The sequence below is a fragment of the Podarcis bocagei genome (assembly GCF_964188305.1).
Source record: "Podarcis bocagei genome assembly, chromosome: 2".
In the NCBI taxonomy this organism is placed as follows: domain Eukaryota; kingdom Metazoa; phylum Chordata; class Lepidosauria; order Squamata; family Lacertidae; genus Podarcis; species Podarcis bocagei.
The window spans coordinates 68,529,918-68,557,651 of record NC_138126.1 but is presented as its reverse complement, the minus strand read 5'-3'; the positions used below and the strand labels follow the sequence as shown (position 1 = coordinate 68,557,651).

At 43.7% G+C, this 27,734-nt stretch overlaps 1 protein-coding gene across 1 annotated transcript; it reads right to left on the bottom strand.

The window, feature by feature from the left end:
* Positions 1-1,403: 1,403 nt before the first annotated feature.
* On the bottom strand, positions 1,404-27,052 carry SPARC (secreted protein acidic and cysteine rich). Its single transcript, XM_081181149.1, has 10 exons — positions 26,893-27,052; positions 12,792-12,861; positions 11,367-11,417; positions 9,976-10,060; positions 8,545-8,666; positions 7,592-7,712; positions 5,118-5,251; positions 4,314-4,462; positions 2,962-3,110; positions 1,404-2,157 (listed from the first exon to the last, which is right to left on the bottom strand). The coding sequence occupies exons 2-10, from the start codon at positions 12,846-12,848 to the stop codon at positions 2,129-2,131; spliced, it is 897 nt and encodes a 298-aa protein (XP_081037275.1). The 5' UTR covers positions 12,849-12,861; positions 26,893-27,052; the 3' UTR covers positions 1,404-2,128.
* Positions 27,053-27,734: the final 682 nt, after the last annotated feature.

Here is a 27,734-nt window from a genome sequence, read left to right as displayed (position 1 = left end):
ACACCATGTAACTGACCAAGAAGGATGTCTAAGCTTTGCTCCAAGCTTAGAGCATGTGTTTGAAGCAATCTTTCTGTATCTTCTATCCAAGAGTATTCTGCCTGAGCTCTCTTTGCTGCTGCTTGGATAAAGGCATGAATCTGACCTTTGGAATATTTCTTAAATTAAGCATTTTAAACTTACTTAACGGTTTATGGTCTGTACACTGAAAGCAGGGTAGAATGAGGGAAGCACTTTGCAAGCAGACTAAATATTTTGTGTTAATTTAACTATCACAGCTTCTCCCAAAGTGTCATGGGAATAATATCTTGGTACAGGAGCAGAGATTCTATGTCTGAAGTCTCTAGCCACCTAAGAAAAACAGTTCCCAGGGTTCATGGGTTACAGAAATCATTGTTTAACCAATTTAAATCCTGAATATAGATTGTACATTAAGACGTAACCTCCCAGAGCCTAAGATCTCACCTTTATTTAACACGACCGACATAGAACTGATTAATCTTCTAGCCCATACTTCAGTGCCATGGTCACCTGTAGATATATGTATTTCTTTTTTACTAAATGTGTCAAAAGATCAAATCTAAGATAAATGGCTTTTTTCAAATGGTAGACTGTGGCACAAGTTTCAGCTCCCGGCAGATAGTTGGAAGTGACCTTCCTGAGATGAGGGTCACTAGTAATATACTGAGGACTACAGATTCATTTTTGATCTCATATAGCGTGGTGGTTTCAAATAGCTACTTTTTTGTTGTTGTTTGAGAAAATTCCTCATTGCTCACACTGCGGTAACATTCTTGTACAACTAAGATGTACAGAGTACATTAAGAAATAAAAGTGACTTCTCAGCCTATGAGACCTAACTATTTGTTGCTACTGAAGATGTTCTTATTAGGAGGATACTTCCCCTGAGTTTTCTCAACCCAAATGCAAATGTTTATTCATGACACACCTCCCTATGAGTAGAACCATCACGTGCAAAAGGGGTGCTCACATGTTATGTTCAATGTGTGTGCACAAACAATTGAGTGGACACTTGCTTGTTACATTCAGTGTGACAGTCCGTGTGTGGCCTGTAGTTGAGCTGTACACATCAGTGAATGTAAACTTGAACCTGTGTAGAGAACGCTTGTACACGCATCCAGCTTATCATGGGAACAGGCCTAGTGTTATTCCTCAGAGGCAAGATGGGAATTTTAGAATGGCCATAGATGACTAGGAGGGAAAGACTTGGCTTAGGGAAATGTGCTTTTGCTCCTCAGAATGGATTTCAGTGACAAACAAACCACAGCAGGGAAAAAGACTACGAAAAGAAAAATAAGCACCACCAAACACAGATAAGCACCAAATCTAACTTTAAAAGCATGGTAAAGACAACAACAAAGAATACAGTCACTGCGCAGCAATGAAGCAGGTAGAATTTTCTTACTTTTTATTTTAAAAGGTGGGAGTTAACAAGACTTCGTCCCCCCCCCCTTGCATCTCAGTTGCTCTCTTGTAATCATTCCTTTCAGGTGAGTTGGTGCCAGATTCGAGAACCGCAGAATTCATAAAGTCACCATTTTGGATTTTGTAGGCCTTACCCAACTGCACGCTTTTTCCATCCTACTAGTAACTGAAATCTGGATCTCCTAAACTTTCATAAAACAATTGCCCCACTACTTGACTTTGTATAGCCCAGTCTCCCAACACCCTTTTTGGTACACTTTCCTTTACTTGCCTTCTAGAAATTAGGGAGTAAATTGGTCTGGAGGTCCTTAGCCTGATAGTTAAATAGCCAAAAACACGTTAAGATTTTGTTTCTTAAAAAAAAAAAGTTAGAAAAAGAGAGGGCCAGGCGGAGGAGGTCAATACTTTGAACAGAAGCGGATTTGTTTCATTGTACTGATATTATCAAATCAAGAGGTCAACAGAAACACACAGATGAGTGCGTGAGCAGAGTAATCTAGTGGTATAGATTAGGCTACTAACAATTTTCTGTCTCTCTTTTTCTTTTAGCACCGTTAATATATAAGTTTAGATCTATATTAGCACCTTGTCCCCGATAAAACAACCAAAAAACCCCCAAATTGTTAAAAAAAAGAAAAGAAAACATGGGAGTTGCAGGTAACAGAAGCAGAAGCTGCTGAATTTAGATTACGAGATCCTTGTCAATATCCTCTGCAAAAGAAGAAGAAAGGCATGGTGTAAGAACACGTTGTGTGTGAATCTGTACAGTGTTATTCCCCAATATGTATGTGAGTGTTTATTGAAAAATCCACCCTTAATCCCTGCCTGCCAGCCCAGCCGACCACCCCTGCCCAAACCAGCTGCCCCATTTGGCTGTTGATGTTCCTTCCACACCCTGTTATGAGGCCCCTATTCCCCTCAGAAATCTGCAATTCCCAGGAGTGGTTTAACAATTAATCTATCTTTCCAGGGAACTCTGTGAACTGCAATAGGGGTCTCCTAACAACTCACATCACCTTTCACAAACTACATCACCCCACCTGAAGCTTGACCAGAGTCCCACTGCCAAAGTTAAGCAGGGTTAGCCCCACAAGGTGTCTAACAGGGAAGCAGCCTGACAACCAAAGGTAGGCTGCTTTTAGTTCCTTGGAGAAAGATTGGGGTACAAGCGAAATAAAAGAGGCAGACTGTCAAGGAGTTCCAGAGTAGATCCCAGTGCTCATCAGGTGTGCCACCAACTGGGCTAGTTTATGAAGTTGCTCTGGTTTCAATCCTATGATCACTTACCTGGAACTAAAACCCATGGAACTCAGTGGGATTTACTACTGAGTGAACGTATAGAGGACTGCACTGTTAGACATGGCTAGCTCCTTTTATGCAAGTGCTATTATTTCTGGTGTATCTCCCTAGTGCTCTTGGTCTGGAATCATCAGGAGATGTTTGGAATTAGGGACCCCCCCCTTTCCTCTAGTGAAGTCCCAGTGATGCCTTAGCCCTGGTGTGCGGTATACTTACTCTCCTTAATGCCAAAGCAGCTGCCCCATTCCTCAAGAGCGATGTACTTGTCATTGTCTAGATCACATGTTTCAAAGAAGCGGGTGGTGCAATGCTCCATGGGGATGAGGGGAGCTCTCAGTGGGGCCAGCTCAGTGTGGGACAGATACCTGAAAGGAGGAGCATCAAGGTGGTCACAACAACAACAACACCGTAAAATTACCATCAACCGCAGTTTTCACTAGATTGGCAGAAAGGACAGAGGCAACAATCCCTTCGCTCTGGTCCTCCACTCCCACCCAATCCTACCCTTCCTTTATATTTTGAGGCTCATTCTCATGTCCATTCAACAGGAAGGCTTCTATGTTCTGGGTCCATTGTGCCATCAAGACAATGAGCACATATCTGTGGGCTTAACTTTGGGCTAGGTCAATCCACGCTGGCAATTCAAGCCACTGGTGCTCCCATCTCGTCTTGTCCCTGGCAGCAATTCCCCCCTTTTATATTGGACTGAGGCCTGTTTCCTAGTCATACTTTACCCAAGCTTTCATGGAGGCCAGTTTCCTGTATCTGTGACCTATCATAGAATCATAAGAGTTGGAAGGGACCCAATGGGCATCTGCTCCAACCCCCTGACTTGTGTCAGTCTAGTAATGTATGAAAGGAAACAAAAACTAATGTAGGAACTTTCCATGTGCTCCATTCTTCTCCTGTGATTTTCTCATTTCGTACATTACTAGAGCATTGCGGGACGCAGTCATGATGCACCATGACATTTGGAGAATGTATGGATCAGGCTTTATATACCAAAGATATCTTGTTCTTTGGGAAATCTCTCTCATTTTCTGGAGTAGTCTTATCTAAGAAACGGAAGGACCTGCAAAACATCCCATTACCCAAACCTGAAGGACATTATGTGGATTGAGAATGCCCCGAAATCAGCCCTTTAAATGGATGGGCTGTACTCTCTATCCGTTGATACCAGAGCCTTCGGCAGACACTCCCTTTCTGTTTTTAAAAGTTAAATTTAGGAATCCTGAGAATCTGAAGGATGTACTGCTTAGCAGGCTGAAAGCCAAATGCTTGATGGTGGCACAGTCATGCAGTAAGGGAAGGTGCCCATCTTTCATAGTAAACACCACCCTGACCTCTGCTAACAAAGTAGCTTTTCAAAGAGCTGAGTGCAGGCTATTTTACACCTAAGATAAATTAGGGACTTGGTTCTTGTATCCTAGGCTATTTATTATTTTAAGCCTTGCTTGATGAGGGCTAATGAAGGTTATAAAAAATAGAATTTTGCTCGTGATCTAAGACGAATGTGACTTGTCTCTGCTAGAGTTTATCACAGGCCAGGGAAGTGGGTGGGTACATACCCATCGACAGGGTGCTGGTCCAGCTGACCAAATTGCCAATGCACAGGGAAGATGTACATGTTGTAGTTCTTCTCAAAATCACGGGTCAGCAGTTCCACTGTGTGGTCCCCAGCTTCCAGGCGCTTCTCATTCTCGTGGATCTTTTTCACCTATTCATCAAGATACAATTTCCATTAAAAAAGAAATTAGTCTGAAGCTACCATCAGAGCCTTTCTCTTGGGGTAAAGTGGGCAATAGCTTGTATTTCATCCTGAGATGGCCAAAGAAGAGCCACAGAGCAGTGAATTACTGGCAGAAATGTACAGGAAGGGGGGTATGACATGCTCTCCAAGAGAAGTTTCCACCTGGTGGAATACTCCAGCACATGAAGGTAATGCAAGACACACAATGGCTGGTGACACAGGACAGGCTTTGCGAATGGCATGCACTGAGCAGCTAAGGTCATGTCATGCATTGTGTGGCAGAAGAACCAGACTTGCCAGAAGTGTGTGCTGGGTATGAATTTGTTACAGATGTAATCCTGGCTCTAATGGGTGTGCTGGTGAGACACACATGTTTTCAAACAGTTGTTATATTCATATGCTGTATGTTTAGGCATACACTTGAAAAATATTAGGTGCACTTTGGGGGCGGGGAGTGTTTTCTTTAAATGGGTGGGCTAACGTGTGATGTGATATGATGTGTTGGCCTTGCTGTGATGGGGTGTTAGATCCATAACCATGAAAAATAACAATGTAGGAAGACTTCACTTTTGTGCACCATGTAAGCTATGGGGATGGTTGTTTGTGTGGAGCGGTAGCTCACCCTGAGTTTCTGCTTCTCGGTCAGGAGGTTGTTGTCTTCATCCCGCTCATACAGGGTGACCAGCACATTCTTCAGCCAGTCACGCATACGCAGGGGGAATTCACTCAGCTCGGTGTCGAGACACTCAGGAATGACTGAAACCCAACCAGAGACCCATCAGCTCATTTACAGTCAAGGACAAGCCATGTTTATTGTCTTTAACCATGAAACACTGACTCTACCTAACAACGGCACAGAAATTATTAGATAGCAATACGCATTATAGCAAAGAGAGCCACTGCATTCAAAAAGTTTGCACAATTTTATTTTTTCTGACAATGCAAAAAAGGGGCCCATTCTGCAAGTTTCTGTGGGGATGCCATTCATCCCCATAGAAACCTCCCCAAAATCTCTTCAAGCCAGTACTCTCTTTCTGCACCCTGACATCAGAACCAACTTTAGGATTAACCTGAGATAATAAACAGCTTGTGGATTGATCCAGGTTTGTTTGTCTTTGAACTTTTTACCTTCTTAAGTTTTTCATTTTGCACAAAATAGGAAAGTATAAGCTTGCCTTTCACAAGCAGCAGAAAATAGCATTCCAGGTAGGAGGAAAACATTTATCTAACTTCATCAACCATCCATGAGTTCAGTGCTTAAATGTCTGTGTTTGTTTGTTTTTTTTAAATTAATCTAGGACTTACTTGACTAATGGCATATTTGTTAAAATGCTAGCTATCACGTTAATCCAGTCTGGAGGAGAAGATATTAAAGTATTTCTTTCTGTTGGTTGCAAAGGCCGCTTCTTGCCTTAAACTTAGAGACCACTTGAAAATAAAAATATCCTGCCAACACTTAACACAGTTAAGCCGCCTTGACCACACTTTCTGTGTTTTGACCTGATCTAACTCCATCCCATCTGCTCAAAAGTTGGGCTGGTGATATGTTTACAATTTATTCAACATGTTTGCCTGCATGCTTAAATGAGCGATTGTTAGTTGCACAAGGCATCCATAGTGGAGCCCCTGGAAACAGGAAATCATCACAGCCACTGAAGCAACTGTGGATACCTTGAGCTAGGGCAAGGACAATGCCTGCAAAATAGAAGCTGTCTCATTCTACAGGCTTGTGGTTAGAGATAGACGTAGAAAGATGCTGGAGACAAGAATGTTCTTGAATGAGTACTTTATTACTTGTTTGTCACCTGGGGTGTCATGTAAGAGACATCACAAAATCCACTAAAAACCTATAGCAGAACTTTACAGCATGGTAAATAGACCATTTTCTATTTGCAGGATCACATTTTCTATTTACAGGATACAGAGGATCACGTTTGCCTTAAAGTTAGGGACCAAACAAAGCTGAAGGCCAGCACCCAACATTGCAGAACCATCTTGGCCATGCATTCTGTGACCATCAGACCTGAGGAACTGATTATGTCATTTTCTCCCCCCTGTGAAATCTTACACCCAAAATAAGCTGCAATTATGAAGCATTAAATGAAATATGAAAACTTTATAAAACCTATCTACCAGTGAGCAGGGTCATGGAAATCTTGGCTAGATATAGATCAAGGTTGTGTCTTCAGAAGTGTTGCTGTAGCTGAGGAGCCTGCAGAGATTTCCTAGCTATTCCCACTTCTTCGGGTGCAGGTGATTAATTGGGAGTCCAAGCTACCCTTCTCTGACAGAGACCGAGTTCACATGTAATGCTAAGCCAAGCCAAGCCATGGCACGGCACAGACTAGCAAATGTGTAGGTTCCCAGAGCTGAAATCTCAACCACAGCGCTCCTCCCCTGGTTCTGCTGTTGCCTTGTTGCCTGGGGCTAAATTGAGGTTTGAATTAGCATTACAACCAAAAGCAGGCTTGTGGTTTGCCTCATGACAGACAAACCACAAGCTCTAGGCAAGGTTTGTTCCTGGTTTATTGGACCAGTGAACACAATGGCTGAGGTAACCAAGATGGTAGATGCCATGCCTTTGGGCTGACCTATGGGTCAGTTTTCTCAGCACATTTCTCAGAATCTGTTGCCTGACTGTTATGAATGCAGATGTTGCAGAAAGGCATATTCTGTGTTGTCACAGAATGGCCTAAATATTTTATTTTTTCAAACTCAATCTTTTGGCAGGTGCTGTGTACCCCTTTGAATGAATAGTCTTCAGGATGCCCATCAGCCAAGCCTTATTTATTTGTGACCCACACTGATCATGTAGATTTCCATATATTTCCATGCCAACATAACTTGATGTAGTGTTTTTGCTATTCCTTAGACCATATGGATTCACTAATTCTGAAAATATAGTTGAATATAGGCTAGGTGTAGCCAATGTGGTGCCTTCTAGATGATGTTATGATACAGCTCCCAACAGCACTAGGCAGCATAGCCAATGGTCAACGATGATAGGAGCTGTAGTGCCACAACATCTGGAAAGCAGATGTTGATTAGTTGCCTTCTGAATGGATTTTGATCTGCAGCATAAGGAGGAAAACTCACATTTGCAAGGTCCAATGTAGTCCAGGTGGAGCTTGTGTCCTTTCTTGGTTCCCTCCAAAGTGCATTTGGTGGCAAAGAAGTGGCAAGAGGTGTCATAGGTCTTGTTGTCAGTTCCACATACCTTTGTGAAAAGGGTTATTTGCATTAGAAAGACAAAGTGCTCAAATGCAGCATGGATCCATCTTTCTCCCCATCCAGGACAACATCAATAACCTTCCAGAGATAGACAAGCTCAAATGTCTATCAGGTATTCATAAAGCCTCTACTTGGCAATCCTTATCCAGCCCATAACTCCACTTTCAATTCATTTAAGGATTGGACTGCAACCCTGGATTTGATGGGGTCAGCATATATTTGTCACTGCACTCCCAAGTAATTTAATTTCCTGGCAGCTGCATGCAGATGTTAGAGTGCCAGGGTCAAGATGGCACTCAACAGGGCAAAGTCCAGGGGATGGAGCTGCTATCCTCTAGTAATGCCCTTGGCACTGACCCATCAGATAGGGGAAGAACTATTGCCAGGCAGGGCCTCTCACTCCATGTGTCATGGGCTGTTGAGGAAGACTTGATAGTCAGTTGTATTTAACAAAACCACTGAAAGATTCAGAAGAATGACAAGCTGCACTCATTCTGTCCAGTGGCATGGTGGCCACTTTCCTGTCATTGCCACATCCCTTTCTTAGTAATTCCTGCAGCTTCCTTTCATGCAGCTGGGCTGGATGACGTGGCTATTTACCATACCTGCAAAACACCCTTCATTGGTAACATAGTACTTAACTATGTGATATGCCCTAACCAGAAGTTACAGATGTTACTGGGAGAAACCTCAGAGATGCATCAGCTGCTATGCTAAAGCTAAGATATAACTGAGGCTATAAGCAATCACTGTTCCCAAGACCTCCACTTTTGTCAGTTTGCTCTGTTGGCCTGACTTCGCTCATCTTCTCTGCTCACCTTCTCAAACACTGCAGTGCTGGCTGGGCAGCTGGAAGGATCCTGGCACACACACATAGGGGTGTTGTTTTCGTCCAGTTCACAGACTTTGCCGTGCTTGCAGTGATAGTTCTGGCAAGGATCTAAGCAAGACCAGGAAGAAAAGCAATTTTTGAAGCCAAAACAGTGTCAGTGGTTCCTCACTATTAAAAAAACCCTGGAAAACTAGCCATGGAGCGATATACTCAGCCTTTTCACCAACAGTAGTGTCTGAGCCATCCAGCGTAGTGTTTGCTTGGCTCATCAGATGTAGGATAGGCTAACATATTTATTTTATGGAGCAAGGCATAGAGTCCAATAGTCTATGTTTGTCTCTAACTAGGGCAGCACAGGAATGACCAGAACTCCTTAACTGATGTATTGGAGTTAAGTTGCAACTGTCAGCATTCTCTTCTGAAAGAGTGATACCTTACTGCCACCATCTAATGTACTTTGAATCTTTCCCAAGCCTAAAAAATATCTGTAAACACAATCTGCAGGGCTAAAATGGAGTGAGAACCAGCCTCAGAGGGAGCATGCGGTTCACAGACCATTTCCTTCCCTCTGTGGTCCTTTAAAGCAGTGTTTCCCAACCTTTTTTGGGCAAAGGCACACTTGTTTGATGAAAAAAATCTCGAGGCACACCACCATTACAGCCCCGTGACATCAGCGCGCAGCGTCATGCTGGGAGGGACGCACGAAAGTGTAAGTTTCAATTTTTCCCCTCCCCCTTGCCGGGGAACCTCCAAGCTTTGGGGGTGGGGGGGGAGGAGGCAGCAAAGCGAGGCAGGAAGGAGAGCGCGGCTTGGCTGGGTGAGCTTTGGCAGGGGCAGGGAATGAGAGCCGCGAGGCGGGCACTGCGGACGGAGGCGCTGCCCGCCGAGCTCGCAGGCAGCCAGGCAGGCAGACGGCGAGAGCCCCGCGCTGGGCGGCCTCTCCTCGCCGCCGCCGCCCCGCCTCTTGCCGCCCGACTCGCCCGCCTCCCTCCAGGCAACATCTCGCGGCACACCAGGCAACATCTCGCGGCACACTAGTGTGCCGCGGAACAGTGGTTGGGAAACACTGCTTTAAAGCAATACCCCTGCAACTTAAAGCAGCCTATGGAGAGAGTTATGCTGTTGGGTCTTCAGGGTGTAAGATTGGGAGGGCGGGACTTAAATGACAGTAGCAAGAAACATCATCTGGCATGAGCATGCCAGGGCTGCTGCAGCAACTCCTTTTCTTCCGTTTTTTGCATTTCTATAAAATTTGCATTCTTATATACAGGGCTGGCCCACCCTTGAGGCAAGGTGAGGCAACCGCCTCAGGTGGCAGGATGTCAGGTGCCAAAATGTTTTGGGCTGGCCCTGCTTATATTATGTGTACATATAAAACATTGCAGGTTTAAAGTATAATATCCAGAGTACTGCTTACTTTCAGCAACAATCTCCTCCACATCCACAGTGGGCTCTTCAAACTCTCCAACCTCCACCTGAACGGGGTTGATACCCACAGGTTCCTGGGAAGAGAGGTGGAATAAGGTCAGTTATTGTTGTGTTCTGGTTGATGACAACCTGGAAGCCTGTTGCGACATAGAAACCATACCCACTCAAATAGGCTGTTTAAAGAGAGACTCACAGCATTAGGAAGCCAAAGGTCAGGGAAATGTCTCTAGAGTTAATTTCCTTTCATGAAAGAAGAGCCAACTTGAGGTATTATTATTAATAATAATTAAATTTCTATACAGCCCTTCACCTGAAGATTACAGGGTGGTCGAAAATGCATAATAACAAACAAAAACAACACACACACCCTCCAATTTAAAAGGCCATAGATTGTTTAATTAGCCAAAGGCCTGGGAGAAGAGGAATGTTTCTGCCTGGCACCTGAAGATATGTAACAAAGGTGTCAGGCAAGTCTCCCTGGGGAGAGCATTCCACAAACAGAGAACCACCACAGAAAAGGCCTGTTCTCATGTTGCCACCATCTGGCCTCTCATGAAGGAGGCACACAAAGAAGGGCCTCAGATGATGATCCGGTTGGTTCATATGGGGAGAGGTGGTCCTTGAGGTATTTAGTATACTATATGCCAATAGTGAGTTCATACTCTAAAATGTAGCCAAATAGCACAGGAGTCTTTGAGGAAGATTTGGAGAAGCACAATTTTTAGTGAACTATAAAAGCAGGGGAGGGGGACTCTTGAGCAATTCAGTGAGGACTGAACATGCTCAATGAGCACAACTGGTTGTTGTGGGCGGAGGTTACAGAAAACAGGGTGGGGAGGGGAAATGGAATGGAATGGGGTGTCCTAGGAGAGGTATGGCTGACTGGTGGCTAGCTGGAACCCTGAACAAGAGCGCTCCACACTGTGACTGAGTTAGTTACAGGCCCCACCTCTCAATAGTGCTTCCAGCTGCAGTTCCGTTCGTCTCTTGATCACCCTTAAATTTCAAGCAAGCAGTATGAAAGCTCTTAACTCATAATAAAATGAATAAAAAGCCCGATCTTGAGAAATGGTGATCTGAAGCAACTATCTCCAGAAGGATAGCTGTGTTAGTTTGTTTTAGCAAAAAAAGAGAGCAAAGAGTCTCGAGGTACCTAAAGACTAACATATTTATTATGGCGTAAGCAGATAGCAGTCCATTGAATGTATATGCCATAGAAAATGTGTTAGGTTGCTTCCAGACCACCTGTTTGCTGAGCATCCATCCCAATTTGCTTGGATGGCGGTCATACAACTTCCCATCAGTCGTTATCCCACCTCTTCCAATGCATCTGCTCCCACAAAGCACATAAAAAGAGGGGAGTATTGATTCACCTCGTACCTCTATTGTAGGGTCCTCTACTACTTCCATCTCCTCTGGTAGAGCATCCTGCTGCAAGGAAGAAATAAGGAAGTCAGGTGTGGATGTGTCTTCCATCCTAGCTCTACTGCAGGGTTTCCCTCAACCTTGTGCCTGAAGCTCCACCCCTACTGCAGTGACCAAACACACACATGTACAAAGCTCCTCTGCCACCCCACCCAAGTGCTGCAACCAGCAGGAAGAAAGTGTGAGACCTTCTGCGTAATGCTCCCCTTTGCCACAGTTAGAACCTAGCAGGCCCCACTGAAGTCTGTGGAGCTCCTTGCCTTGCTTTGGAATGCAGTATTGCCGTATCTCATTCCTTAATAGACTTGAAGCCACTCAAGTATCCTTGGCCCAATTTTATTTAAAACACATACACACTTAGAATTCAAAGAGTTAAGGTCCTAAAATTCCTGTTGCTCACTAACTTGGGCACCACCCTATGGACTTTGCCAGCAACACTTACAGCACACCTGTCCCTAAGGTGCAGTTTTGGCAGTGACTTTGAAAAGAATCAAACTTTTGAATATAGTCATCTGAGAAGGATGGATTCTGGCATGTGTACATCCATGCTTGTTCTGACTTCGCCTGAGTTCACACAGCAGTTTATTCCATTTCCCTAACTGCAGCCAATCAGAAGCTGTGATTTGGTTTCTGAATGTTTTGGAAGTCGAACGGACTTCTGGAATGGCTTCCATTTTGACTTCCAAGGTACGACTGTACTTGAGCTTTCATATGATGTAAAAGCCACTTCCAGAACTACAGCAGAATACAGCCGTACCTCAGCTCCCGAACACCTTGGGAGTCAAACGTTCTGGCTCCCGAACGATCGAAAACCGGAAGCGAGTGTTCCGGTTTTCAAACATTCTTTCAGAAGCCAAATGTCCAATGTGGCTTCTGATTGGCTGCAGGAACTCTGTTCTAACAAAAAATTGCATATGATGTGTAGGCTCTAGGGGTCTGAAAGAAGGGGGCAGATGAAGCTGCAGACAGAGGAAAAATGGCAAATGGGAGGAGACTTGGAAGAAGCAGAGGTCTAGGAGAGGAAACGGCTGTGACCAAGGGAAGGAATGGTGGGCCAAAGCCAGGTGGAAACAAAAAAAGGAAACCAGGGCTTGGTACATGCCCCCCATTTATAGCCTCTCCTTTCCATACTTCCAGAAACAACAACCCCATTTCTAGAATTTGATAGGTATCTTGCTGGTTTGAACCATCTTTTCCTGGCACCAAGAAGGGGAGGGAAAATCCCTGCAAGTCAAAATGCGGCAATACGTTTGTTGTATGTTGGCCCTGAAACTCACCTTTCTTATGCCTTGCTCAATGGCAATCCTATAGCAGGAGGGGCAGAAATTTATTCTAGGAAACAGGTTTTAAAATTTTATTTGATCTAAGTTCAATACTTACCGGTGCTGCCAGGGCCTTGCCTGCCAGGCAGAAGAGGAAGAAAATCCAGGCTCGCATCTTTGTTTGAAGTCTGGAGAGAGAAGAGGAAACGTTTGACTTATATTAGGGTGGGGATTGAGTACTGTATTCTACTGTATTAATTTTAATGAAAATTATGGGCTTTATTGCACGAGAGTCAGTTTATTATTTTCATTTATTGCAGTTTATTCCACTCTTCCTCCAAGGAATTTAGGGTAGCATGCTTGATCCTCCCCGAATTTTATTCTCACAGCAACCTTATGAGGTAGGCTAAGTTGATAGATAGTGAGTGGCCCCAAATCATGGTGAGCTCAAATGAGGATTTGAGCTCTGTGCTGAGTAAAACATTGTAACCACAACACCATGTTTTCATGTTACTGTTTCTTCTTACAGAAAGAATAAGTAAGGGTAGATAAGGCTTTTGACATAGTTGACGCTGATGACCTGCAAGGGTGCTTCAAAAAAGAAAGCAATGGGAGTAATGAAAATGACTTGAACTTAAAGCTGAAGTCTTCTGCAGAACAATTCATGCATGAACTTGATTAACATTAGCTGATGGAAGGATTATACCTACAGTTCAACAATAGATAGAATCAAAGAATTGTAGAGTTGGAAGGGACCCCAAGGGAATCTCAACTAAAACATCCATGACAACTGGCCATCTAACCTCTGCCTCAAAACCTATAATGAAGGGGAGTCTCCTAAGGGAGTTGGTTCCAATACAGCTCTTATTGTCAGAAATTTCTTCCTGGATTTTTAGGCTGAAATCCCTGACCAAGCACATGCCCAGTGGGTAAATTTCATTGAACTTGGTGGCCTTGTGGAGCCTGTTGAAAGGCTAGACACCACAATGACCTCCATCCACTGACTTCCTGGACCTAGCAAAGCAAGCCTTCATTTTGACCCCTTACAAGCAAAGAAGGAAATGCAGCGGGAGAGGTGGCAGAGAAATAGAAGGCAGAGACACTATTTCTGGGCTGAAACCTGGCATCCATAAATTTTACCTGTTAATGTTTCAGTAATAATCTCTGTTTCAGACATTGTGGGTAGCAGGGGAAAATAAAGGGCCTAAAATGAGCTTTTTCCTATTAACTACATTGCAGAAGTGTGCATAACAGATAACCATAGAAGGATTTAAATATCCTTTGGATTTAAAAACAAAAACATGAAAGTTTTACTGGGAGCCAAAAATATTTCAGAAGGGGGAAAATAAGGGTGGGAAAGTGGAAGTCAGTGTTATTCTCTGCATCATGTAATGTCCAAACCATCTTCCTGCTGGTGCAAAGCCCTATCTTTCAAATGCAATAGCATTAAGACAGGTCCATCCTTGCCCAAGGAAGATCTTGCCAGAAAGCACTGGGGAAACAAACTGCGGAAATCCTGAGTGATTAAATTCTTTGCTTATCTGCAGTCTGGCATACTGCAGAGGCTGCAACTGCAGAATCTTCTTCTTCTACAGGCCTATATATTTCCTGCTGAGAGTTTTCAGACCTTCGCCTATTTTCCTAAGAGTAGAGTGTTGATACAGATGGACAGTGCTCCTATATGGAGCTATCTTGTCTACTCCAGATGCAATTTGTAGAACTTGAATATCTGTGTCCATGAAAAGTGGTATGAACTGTGAAGAAAGGGGAATCTCTTGCTGTGCCTAGCATGCAGGCAAGAATCTGAATGTGTTGGCTGTAAAATGATATATGAACTCTTTGCTAATCTGAAAAACCACTCACAGAGTACTAGTGGGTACAAACTGGTGGGCATCTGGAAATCCAGACCAACTGATACAACATGCTATTGCCAAATGCCTCTTCAATTGCTCAGATACAATCTATTGTTCATTGATCACTTCCTGCTTCTAACAAAGAAGGGAAATCCAGGAGAATATGGAATTTGTATTCACAATAAGATTATGAGACTGATGCGTACAGATCTCTCACAAATGACCTTCCCTATTGATAGCAGGTTCATGTGACAGATGTACGACAAAATATAAGATATTTATTCAAATTTTCAAAGTATTACAGAGTAAAGAATAAAAAAGAAATAAAAAAATACAAAATAAAAATGATTAAAAACAACTCATTCTTTCCATTACTTATTTTTCATTAGCTTATTTCCCGGACCTCCTCACACCTCCCTTTTTTGTATTCCAGTTCAGTTTGCTGGTTCAGCAAATCCTTACCCTCTTTGTTTATCCTAATCATTAATCTTAAAATATTATAACGTTAAATTTTTGCCTATTAATAATCCATTTTTCATATTCCCTTATAGTATTACAGCTGAAAACCACTTAATTTCTATCCAACATCATTCTAACATTCATTAATTTTACAATATTTCTGTAGATAGTCTTTAAATTTCTTCCATTCTTCTTCTACCGACTCTTCTACCTGGTCTCGGATTCTGCCAGTCATTTCTACCAGTTCCATGTAGTCCATCACCTTCATCTGCCATTCTTCCAGGGTGGGTAGCTCTTGTGTTTTCCAATACTTTGCAATGAGTATTCTTGCTGCTGTTGTGGCATACATAAAAAAAGTTCTGTCCTTCTTTGGCACCAATTGGCCGACTATGCCTAGGAGAAAGGCCTCTGGTTTCTTCAAGAAGGTATATTTAAATACCTTTTTCAGTTCATTATATATCATCTCCCAGAAAGCCTTAATCCTTGGGCACGTCCACCAAAGGTGAAAGAATGTACCTTCAGTTTCTTTACATTTCCAACATTTATTATCGGGCAAATGATAGATTTTTGCAAGCTTGACTGGGGTCATGTACCACCTGTATACCATTTTCATAATATTCTCTCTTAAGGCATTGCATGCCGTAAACTTCATACCTGTGGTCCATAACTGTTCCCAGTCAGCCATCATTATGTTATGTCCAACATCTTGTGCCCATTTAATCATAGCAGATTTGACCGTTTCATCCTGAGTATTCCATTTCAACAGCAAGTTATACATCTTTGACAAAATCTTAGTTTTGGGTTCTAACAGTTCTGTTTCTAATTTTGATTTTTCCACCTGGAAACCAATTTTCTTGTCCGAATTATATGCCTCCATTATCTGATAATAATGAAGCCAATCTCGCACTTTGTTTTTTAGTTTCTCAAAACTCTGCAATTTCAGTCTATCTCCCTCTTGTTCCAGAATTTCCCAATATTTCGGCCACTTGGCCTCCATATTGAGCTTTTTCTGTGCTTTTGCTTCCATCGGTGACAACCACCTTGGGGTTTTGTTTTCCAGTAAATCCTTATATCTTATCCAGACATTAAACAATGCTTTCCTAACAATATGATTCTTGAATGCTTTATGTGCTTTGACCTTATCATACCACAGATATGCATGCCATCCAAATACGTTGTTAAAACCTTCTAAATCCAAAATGTCTGTATTTTCAAGAAGTAGCCATTCTTTCAACCAGCAAAAAGCTGCTGATTCATAGTAAAGTTTAAAGTCTGGCAGGGCAAATCCACCCCTTTCCTTTGCATCAGTTAATATCTTAAATTTTATTCTGGGCTTCTTGCCCTGCCAGACAAATCTAGAAATATCTCTCTGCCACTTCTTGAAACAGTCCATCTTGTCCACAATTTGCAATGTTTGAAACAGAAACAACATTCTAGGCAATACATTCATTTTTATCACAGCAATACGACCCAGCAGTGAAAGCTTCAAGTTTGACCAAATTTCTAAATCTTTTTTCACTTCGGCCCAGCATTTTTCATAGTTGTCTTTAAATAAATTCCCATTTTTTGCTGTCATATTAATCCCCAGGTATTTCACTTTCTTGACCACTGTCAATCCTGTCTCATTCTGAAACCTCTCTCTCTCAATCAGTGTTAAATTTTTCTCTAAAACCTTGGTTTTTAGCTTATTCAGTTTAAATCCTGCAACCTGACCAAATTCTTGAATCAGTTCTAAAACCCTTTTAGTACTAGATTCTGGCTCCTGTAATGTCAATACTAAGTCATCCGCAAATGCTCTCAATTTGTACTGTTTAGCTCCGACTTGTATACCTTTAACCAACTGGTCCCTTCTAATCATATTCAGCAAAACCTCCAGGACCGCAGATGTACGACAAAATATAAAGACAACACTGGCAGTGGTTTTTATTTTTCATTTGTAGTGCAAGCCTGAGTGAAATATTTATCTAACAGTGAAATATTTTCACAAACCAGAAGTCTCCCAAGTTTTAAACTACTGGATATAAAATTCTGAACTCCAACTCAGTACTTTCAAAATTTGAACTCTGCAAAGTAGCTCCCTACCTACAAACATATTTCACACCTAAATGCAACCTCATACAAAATGTGGCTGATTTCCCTCCCCCTCTCAATATATTGCAGATCTAATATGAATGCATTTCCTGGCATTTCTATGGCAGGTTGCAGCATGCTCCCTTTGCGCCCAAAATGTGGAATCGTTTTCCAAACATGTTGCCTTCAATGCACTACAGAAAGGCTGATGTCTGAAATTTCCATCTCAGCTTTTATTTATGCCAAATGTAGCAGGCTTTAGCAATATTTACACTGTAACTTTCTAAAAACGTTCATGCTGCAGCCTCCAGCATGTTTTGCATGATGTATTTTTTGTGTATGTGGTTAGATCATGGTAAGAGAAATATAACCATTCATGAAGATGCAACAAGGTTTCATGCAAAATCATGGATGTGCCTGACAGTTCATCATTACAGACACTTTTTGGTTAGTATAGAGTAAGGCAGGAGTAACCAACTTTGTGCCCTCTAGATGCTTTGAACTACATATCCCACCATCCCTGACCAGGCTGCTTGGGGCTGATGGGAGTTGCAGCCTAACAACATCTGGAGAGTACCACGTTGGCTATGTAGGGGGCCTATTTCCCATTGACTAGGCGGCTGTCTAATGCAGACAGCCCTTTCCTCTGCCCCCACCTCTTCTCCTGCTGTTCAGTACACCAAGTCCTTTCCTCTTGCCTTTATTTGCTCTGGAGGCTGGTGAAAGCATCCTTCGTCACTGCCAAGACCTGAAGCTGAGGTCAATAGCTCTTCCCCTTTTAAATGGCATTTTTGGGGGTGGAAAAGTACAGCTGCATCTGGCTGTTTCCCTCCTCCTGGATCTACAAGGGATTTTCTTGTGCTTTGCCTAGCGGGGCTCTTTCTTGCCTTGCTTCCGAGGTCCACTGATGACCAAGGTCCGACAACTTCGCTGAGGTTCAGCAGCTACGAGCCAGGTGTCAAGGGGCTGCTTTCAGAAGACAACACCCCTTGAGCCACCCTGGTCAATATTGGATGAGGATCTCAAGTGGTGTTCCTTGCCCCAGAGAATATCAGATTTCAAGGCCCGGGGCTGTGCTGAGGTATAGGAGCCCATCTGACAGCAGGCCAGCAAACACTGAGAACAGCCACTGTTGTGCTTGGAGGTAGAAGGGACATGGATCAACTCTCTGAGCAAACAAGCTTTACATAAACGTCTGTCGCTGGAGACAGGAAACAAGTTTATTTGAAAAACAAAAATGTCCAGAAATGCCTCCATAAGAGACTTATTTTTTGTCTAAGAGGAGCTGCTTTGGCTGAGGCCTTCCAGCCGTACCCTTGGTACTTTGCAATAGCGGTGTCAAATGCATAGTGTGATGTTTTCGCAATGAAGACCTGTGCAGCAGCCATCACACGGCTATCTGTGGAAAATCAAAAGACTCAAGGCATGCTGCTGGGGCTTAATTTGAGCCAGACCCGGGGCTCACAGGGGCTCAACCCACGAACATGCTTCTCAGTGCCAAGACTCAGAGTTTGGATCTGCAAAGTGGATTAACGCACATGCATTCATATCCTCATGAATGCAGACGCAATCCCCCTTTCCCAACACTCTTGTTTCCCAGGAGTAGGTTGGAACACAGAACAGATGCAAAAGCTAGTTGTCCAAAGGAACAGAACTTCAAATAAGGTTTAAGTGGCATGGTCACTATCCTAGTTTGAACTACAGAAGAACCAGATTCTGTGTTTAGTTTCAGCCAGGGCTTGCTATGTAGGCTGCGGTTGGTATCTGGTTCTATAAATGGTGCTGACATTTGATAAGGATCCCATGCTTTTCTTTAACTGGAGTGATTTCTCTATATATCCCATGGGAGGAAAAGACAGCTTCTCAGCATGTGCAGAGTCCGTCCCCACCCCAAGAACAAATAAATCACAGCTACACTCCTATCCTGCAGAAGTGTTGCCTTTTCCCCATGATCTAATTGGGGTTGGGGGGTTGGAAGTCATGTAGGAAAGTGCAAGAACAATGATGTCATATGCTGGGGTGCTAGGGTACTTGACAAACTCTCCTTGCAAGTGAGTGACATGATAATAAAGCTTTCAAGCTTATTTGTGTCATTTAGAACAGTCAGAGAAGGAGGAAAATAGTCAAGCAGAGGATGGAAACTTCTTTCCTTTGGTTTGGGGTTCTTACTTCATGCTAGCAGGTTAAATGGCAACACTTCTTTGCAAGATGGTTCAGGTTTTTGATTGACATGGCTATAAACTTATGCATGGTTTCCCTTATTACCAGGAAACTACATTGGATTGTGGTCATATTCATTCTAATCAATTTGGTAATATGCTATGTACTTCTACATTTTGGTGTGTATGTGTGTGTGTGTCGCACACATTTATGCACACATAAATATAGGGATCAGTGCAGCTGCCTGTACTTTTGGACACTCCTTTAGGGTGTGGCTATGAAGGTTGTCATGATGAGCTCTTCAATATTTGCCACCACACCACTGCATCTGACACAACAATCCCAGAGAAAGCTTCTTGTGAAAGGGAAAGCGCACTAGGTGCAGTTTGCATAAACTCCCTGTCCTGGCAATTTCCCTTGGGTGCCACATGTACCTCTTTGTTGCCTTGTGGTCTATAGTCTGCGAGGAACAGCGGAATATTGAATCCCCACTTTAAATCAACATTGAAGTCCACATTATACCCAGAATAGGCTTGAAACTGGTAGCTGCTGCAGAGCTAAGGAAGGTTCCCACCAGGGCATCTCCCCTGGGTGCCCCCCCCCCCCCGCCCCGTGATATCTGGAATGCAGCACACAGGCTGTTGTAGGGGTTTCTTTTGTCCTAGTTGACTCCACCATTTTGCCTTGCTGTCTTTAATGCCTAGAGTCCATTGCAGAACACGTACACCAGGCCACCTTTCCTTGCTCTTTCCTTTTGACATATGTTCCTATGCAAAACAGCACCTTATGATGATAATGAATAATGAGACCAGAGTTACTTAAAAGAGCTTTGAAAAGATGTGATCATCCTATTTCCGTACCTGCAATTTAGGTGGCTTTGGTGGCTGCCTTTTATCAACTGTATATCTCAAGCATTGCAATTCTCGTCTCTGCCTTCTAAGATTAGCATTGGTGGCTTCCTCTGGACACCACGGACTGCTTTCTCTGCCTTTTCCCAAGGAAGGATAATGTTCATTACCCAGCATTTGAAATGACCACAAATTCAATTTTCTCTGCTGTCCTCTTTGTTCACATTCCATCTCATTTAAAGGATGTGGAGTCATGGGCCAAGGCTAGAGCCTGCACCCCTTTTCTCACACCCTTCGTTCTAACTACTCTTCCAACCCTGGTTTGACATGGTGGGGGTATTAACCCATGTTGCCAATTCATGTCTCTCTTAAAAAGCTATCATAGTGTGCACAGTCATCAATATGCTCACTTATCCTGAGCCTTTTCTTTCTGAGAAGAGCTGTGCAACATCTGTCCATGTAGCAGCATTATATGAATGTGGCTCAAATGCAGCATTTATGAAGAGATGCTTCTAGCTGGGTCCTTCTGTTCATGGCCAACTCATTGCTCCAGCAAAAAATTCTGTGAATGGACTGGGAAGGAAGGTAATTCTCACTAATTCCCACTTTTTGCTGTTGCCCTCTGTTCTGTAGAGTTCAGCAAACCCTCTGGTGCAGATTTGAGAGGGTGCAAGAAGCCTTACGAGTGTTCAGATAGAGCCAAATGTTTTTTCAGGATCGGTTTTTTATCAATCAGTTAAGTTGACTAGTATGGTGCTGTGGTCTAAACCACTGAGCCTCTTGGACTTGCCGATAAGAAGGTCGGCAGTTCAAATCCGTGCAACGGGGTGAGTTCCTGTTGCTCTGCCCCAGCTCCGGCCAGCCTAGCAGTTCAGAGGCACACTAGTGCAAGTAGATAAATAGGAACCGCTGCGGTGGGGAGGTAAACGGCATTTCTGTGCACTCTGGTTTCCGTCACGGTGTGCTGTTGCCCCAGAAGTGGTTTAGTCACATGACCCAGAAAGCTGTCTGTGGACAAACGCCTACTCCCTCAGCCTGAAAGTGAGATGAACACCGCACCCCAGTCGCCTTTGCCTGGACTTAACCGTCCTGGGGTCCTTTAACTTCTACTATGGCTTGACCAGGATCCTAAACAAAATGGATCCCTTTTGCAACTGTTGCTCATGGAGAAAGCCTTCAAACCGCAAACCAAGGTTTGCAGATGAGTACCATGAGCGAGCGGTTTGTGCTTGTAGCTTGCAGACAGTCACTAACATGGGAGGAAGTCCACTGAGCCAGGCAGAGGGGGCCTTGGGCAAATGCTCTCTGATGGTCAGCCTCCTCTATCATCAAGTATACCTGGTAGCAGTTGAGGTGCAGCAGCACCAAGCTGAATTTCTCACAATGCCTGAGAGTAACCCTACACCGCAGAATTAGAAGGAGGTTAAATAAAGAGTGGGCTCAGCTACCTGGTCCTGCTTGAAGTGCTATGCCACATTTTAAAAATATATATAAATGAAATGGGGGGGGGCTGTGTGATAGCTGTTGCTGCAACGGTAATACTTTTAAAGTGCAGCTTTCTGTTTATAAAAACCCCATAGAAAGTTGTTTAAAAATAAATAAATGCAGCGCACCTTGCTTTGAAACCTCGTGGAGGAAAAGGCCATCCATGGCTACTAACCCTGGGGGCCTCCATGAACAGAATGCAAGTTTGCTGAAAGCCGCAGGAGGGGAGAGCGCTGCCATGCTCAGATCTTGCTTGCAGGCTTCCCATAAGCATCTTGTGGCTGCTGGACTAGTTGGGCCACTGGCCTGATCTAGCAGGGCTCCGCTTATGCATTTAACCCTGTCTTGTTCATCTTCAGGGAAACTGATTGCATCACCATTTCATTTCCAATTATTAAACCCAAGTAGCAATTTACAACATTAAAGACTGTCTAGTAACCAGTGGCATGGGGGGGGGGAAATGGGGGATATTGCCCTGGGCGAACAATCTGTGTGTGTGTGAACTAGGAGCTCGCCACCCCACTGAGATCCCCCTTGCACCCGGCGGCAGGGACTGGATAGCACAGAGGATGAAGATCACCTTCTGCGTGTCCCGCCCCTGCCCAGCACAGCAGAGCTTGCCCACTGGCGATAGGGGCGGGGGAGTGCAGACAGTGAAGGGTGAAGGGCACCCGCCACACCCTGCTCCCGCACAGCATGTGAACACCCGCCCGGCGACATCAGTGGCAAGGGCTGGATGAGCCTGGGGCACATGCATGCTCATCTTCTCTGGGCTCTGGCAAAGGGCGTTACGCCACTGCTAGTAACTCCATGTTTCAAAAGCCACACTAGCTAAAAGCTTACGAAGATGTAATACTATGAGGGGGGGAAAGCTTGAGAAATGGTTGGGTAACATAATCATCATCATCATCATCATTAATCCTGTCCTTCCTCCCAAAGGAGCTCAGGATGGAGATTCCATTTCTGACTCCACTTTGTACTGCTAGGCACACACATTAAGTCCTCCCTTTCCTGCCGGAAAATGGTATCCCTTTCATTTTCTCCTCTGTAAAAACAAGCTGATGTTAGTCTGCTCTGGCAGAAGCACTGTATAAAGTGTCATCATTTTAAGAACTTGTTCAAGAGAACTACCCAATAATTCAGCTCCCTAGTATCAAATGTGTGGCTTTAACTGCAGAGAAAATGATACATATCAGAATATCCAAGGCTTAAGGGCAGAGGAAACAGCAGGTAATTTTCACCGTAAAGATAAAGGGAAAGAAGCTTTATATGACTGTAATATCAGGGATATGATCTAGCTCTTTATTGCTAGTCCTTAGCTGCACAAGCTAAATACTTTCCAGTCTTATTTAGCAAATAGTTTTTGAAAGAAAGAAAAATCACATGCACCTTTAATGTGCTGCCTGGGGCATAATTCTCATTGGGGTGATAAACCCGAGCTTGGGACTGTAGTTGGGACAACAGCTCCCTATTGTGGGGCGGTGTCTCTCAAGTAAGAGGGCCTTAAAATGCTTTGGCTTAAGAGGAGTTGTACATTTGGGTTCCTGCAAGGACTAGCTATAGCCATAGCTGTCAACTTTCCCCTTTTCTTGCGAGGAATCCTATTCGGAATAAGGGAATTTCCCCTTTAAAAAGGGAAACGTTGACAGCTATGGCTATAGCTTCACTTCACTCCCTGGTGTACTGAGGTGATCTTCCATTTCCCAGTGAAAGGGATGTCTGGCAGCAAGGAAGGAGCAAGAGAACAATTCTCTCGTGTTCATTTCAGTGCAGACAGCGCTGACTTCTTGTTGGCATTTGTGGAGACAAAAGTAGCACAAGGAAGTTGTGCTCTGCTCTCTCTAGATTTCCCTCCTACCAGGAAATAAGAGACTGCTCCAGAAGTCCCTGTGCCATCTCATGGGCCTCTGGGGGATGTCCTGTATCTCAGCAGAAGTGGTGCCTTGGCACAATTGTGGCTAATAATAATAATAATGATGATGATGCTTTCCCCTCAGACTGGGATTCAAGGCAGCTTACAGATAAATGGATGGATGGACCTGACTAAATTCTAAGTCCTGTCTGAGATATCCAGCACTGGAAAGCTGGGCTTGCTTTGCTTGTAATTTTCCAGTTATTTTGGGTCATGTTATTTTATGGATTCTGCGGCACCATGATGAAAGCAAGGCCAGCTGCTCAGCATTCATGTTGTCAGCTACCAGCAGTCTGTCCCAAGAGGAAAGTGGCCGGAAGTTTGGCCTGGAAGGAAGCCCAGATGCTCACCACCTGTGAAACCCCTACAGTTCACCCCTCCTCCAGTGCAAAAAGATATCAGCAACTTTCTTAAGTTATAAAGAATACCTAAACTATCAAGTACCGCACAAAGTTAATTAAAGTCTGGTTTGTTTAATCATAGCCCTTTGTTTTAAGATATAAACAGCTGGCATGAATGTAGCTGACATAAATAACTGTGTGGGCATAATTGCTGTCCTTTCACTATACCATTAAACAGTGGCTGTCCCAGAGTTGGGGCTCTGGAAGATTTACATCGAAATCTGGAGTTGCAGGGAACAGACCAGCAGCTAGACTGTTGATTGGGAGTGGCCGCTGAGACCACATAACACCGGTCTTGAAAGACCTACATTGGCTCCCAGTATGTTTCCAAGCACAATTCAAAGTGTTGGTGCTGATCTTTAAAGCCCTAAACAGCCTCGGCCCAGCATACCTGAAGGAGCGTCTCTACCCCCATCGTTCAGCCCAGACACTGAGGTCCAGCGCCGAGGGCCTTCTGGAGGTTCTCTCACTGTGAGAAGTGAAGTTACAGGGAACTAAGCAGATGGCCTTCTCGGTGGTGGCACCCGCCCTGTGGAACACCCTCCCATCAGATGTCAAGGAAATAAACAACTATCTGACTTTTAGAAGACATCTGAAGGCATCCCTGTTTAGGGAAATTTTTAATGTTTGATGTTTTCTCGTGTTTTTAATATTCTGTTGGGAGCCTCCCAGAGTGGCTGGGGATATAAATAAATTACTACTACTACTACTACTACTACTACTACTACTACTACTACTACAGTGGTACCTCAGGTTAAGTACTTTATTCATTCCGGAGGTCCGTTCTTAACCTGGAACTGTTCTTAACCTGAAGCACCACTTTAGCTAATGGGGCCTCCTCCTGCTGCCGCGCCGCCAGAGCACAATTTCTGTTCTCATCCTGAAACAAAGTTCTTAACCTGAGGTACTAATTCTGGGTTAGCGGAGTCTGTAACCTGAAGCATATGTAACCTGAAGCATTTGTAACCCAAGGTACCACTGTACTACTACTACCACCACCACCACCACCATAGTTAGTGGTAAAGACACTTGCACAGAAGATATATTCCTTTACTTTACTTTATGTACCGTACTTTTCGCTCTATAAGACGCACCAGACCACAAGACGCACCTAGTTTTTGGAGGAGGAAAACAAGAAAAAAAATATTCTGAATCTCAGAAGCCAGAACAGCAAGAGGGATCGCTGCGCAGTGAAAGCAGTAATCCCTCTTGCTGTTCTGGCTTCTGTGATAGCTGCGCAGCCTGCATTCGCTCCATAAGACGCACACACATTTCCCCTTACTTTTTAGGAGGGAAAAGGTGAGTCTTATAGAGCAAAAAATACGGTATTCCAGAACTGAGTTCAAGCATTGAACACACAGTCCCCGATGGAGCCCTGGGTGATCCTCTGCAGAAGCCAAGCTCTAGTTTTACTGACATGAAGACGTGTGTGTTATGAGATCCCCTCTGCCATAATAGATTGCAACGTCAGTTAAGGACAACTGGGGAGAAGTCAAGAGGCGCTCTGTTGTGTCTTTCTACATTCCTTCTTTTTGGATGCTGCATAGAAGGGCGATTCAGAACCGAAAGCAGCACTTCGAAAAATAAACCTTTGAACTTTTCCGCATCTAAAATTCTGCAAAGGGGAAAAAGTTCCAGCTGGACACATCTTTTCCTTTCTGCGTCTCAGGCCATAAAGGCCTTGCATCTCCTGAACCAAAAGGCCCTGAAAGGGTTGCCATGGAAGCCGACATTCCATTGTGGGAGAGTCATACAAGAGAAGAGCGCCTTTCCCCCACCCCAGTAGGCGGAGCTTGGCAAAAGTTTGAAAAGTTGATATCTCCCCACCCCCACCCCCAATCTCCTGCTTCTGCCTATGTGGCAGACAATGGCTTTGTTTGAACTGATTCATGGACTGTGCATGCATTTTCCTTAATCCCCTCCGCATACACACATAAAAATTTCTCCCCTTCAACTTTACCACCCTTCCAGAGTCACAATCCATTGCATTTTTGTTATATTTCCCCTCGTCCCCCACCAATACGCACACAAATAGACTGCTCAGAGCAACAGGGCTCTTTCCTATCTGCACCAGATTAAACTGCTCCAGGCGCTTAGATTGCACTCTGCAATTCAAAATTAACTGCCTTTTTCTTGGCAAACGTTTTGGAATAAAATACTGTTCCAAGAGGGAACAAACAAAAAAAAAAGAGCAGCTGAACTATTCTCTTGGGTCAGAGCAGGGGAGGCAGTGGCTGCCTTTAAAGGCAATGAAATCCCTTTTAGCATCCACTGTTGTTAATTTTTTTATAAAAAACAAACAAACACAAAACCCCACAACATTCTGACTTGAAAATCATCCTCTTTCTGTACTGCTGTCACTCTGCCAAAAGCAAATCAGTGAGATAAATAACGACAATTGCAGGGGGTAGTATACTTTAAAAACAACAACTTTCTTCTTCTTTTGATGGCCCTTTTCTGGAAAGAAAAATATCGTTGGGCTAAATGTGCTAAGATAACGTTCTCTTGACAAGTTTAGTTCCTTAGATGCTCGTAACCTGAAGTGACCAATGACAGGCTGCATTCCATGTGCCAGACCTAATTATTATTTTATTTTTCAGAGGGGAGGAATTAAATTGTGAAATCCTAGCAACAGAGTAACGACTTGCTTGAAAATTACTGTCATCTCCTTCCAATAAATAAACACATATTTATGGCGAGCAGTGAAAAGCAATGAAATAAGCAGCAAAATCCTGTTCTTTCTGAAATGTCATTGAACTAAGCCTATTAACATGCTTCAGCTATAAGAGGGGTGGGAATAGCTTTCGAGCTGAGGAACGAAAGTAAGGTGCAGCAAGCAAAATTCTCAAGAATGGAAAGTCAAGAAAATGCAAAAAAATAATAATATTCCCACACATTAATACAACTCCCCTTCTCCACCAATTCAGGTGCCGATGTTAGATCTTTGATAAACTGACCCGCTTGCTTAGTATCATTAACAGAGAGGAAGGAGAAAGAGCAGAGAATGGAAAAGGAGGATTTGATGCCATACCTCAAGGACAGGGCAGTGGAGCTGAGAAAACTTCAGCCTCTCTCAAGGGTCTGAAGGAATCTAAGTGTTTTAGAAGGAGGCAACAGGAAACCGTTCCGAGGTTTGCTGGGCTGGGTTTCTGCTTGGCTGGCTCTCTTTCTCCTCCTCCTCCTCCTCCTTCTCTATTTTCCAATTCTGTTTCTTTCTCTCTACAGTGGGCTGGCTCTCCCCCTCCCGTCCCCCTCCCACCACGTCCCCTTCTTCCCGAGTCCCAAAAATATAATCTGAAGCTGCAGCCAAAAACTAAATGATAGACCAGAGCAATCAAGAAGTGACGGAGGAATACACTGCCTTTAGGCAGCGGAGCTGATGGAGAATCATAGCGAGCGCCACATTTGTGGCAGGCATTTCAGGATTCCAGCAAAGACTCTTTTGTTCTCTCGGGCTTCCCAAAAATATTGTCAGCTTTACGGGGCGCTGCCCAGTCCTTCCTGTTCATACAAACCTTGCAGACCGATGGAGATGGCTGCTTATTGGTGCATAACCTGACTGAAGCAGAGGATCCAGTTGCAACTATTCTAGGGAAAGGACAACAATAGTGCCATCAACATTAGCACCAGCTCCTAAGGCAAGCAGTGTGACAAAGGAATAATAATAATAATAATAATAATAATAATAATAATAATAATAATAATAATAATAATAATTTATTATTTATACCCCGCCCATCTCCCCAGCCACTCTGGGTGGCTTCCAACCAAATATTAAAAACACAATACAGCATCAAACATTAAAAACTTCCCTAATTGCTATAATGGGAATCATATAAGGAAGCACAACACTGTTTTTTGCTGGCATTCATA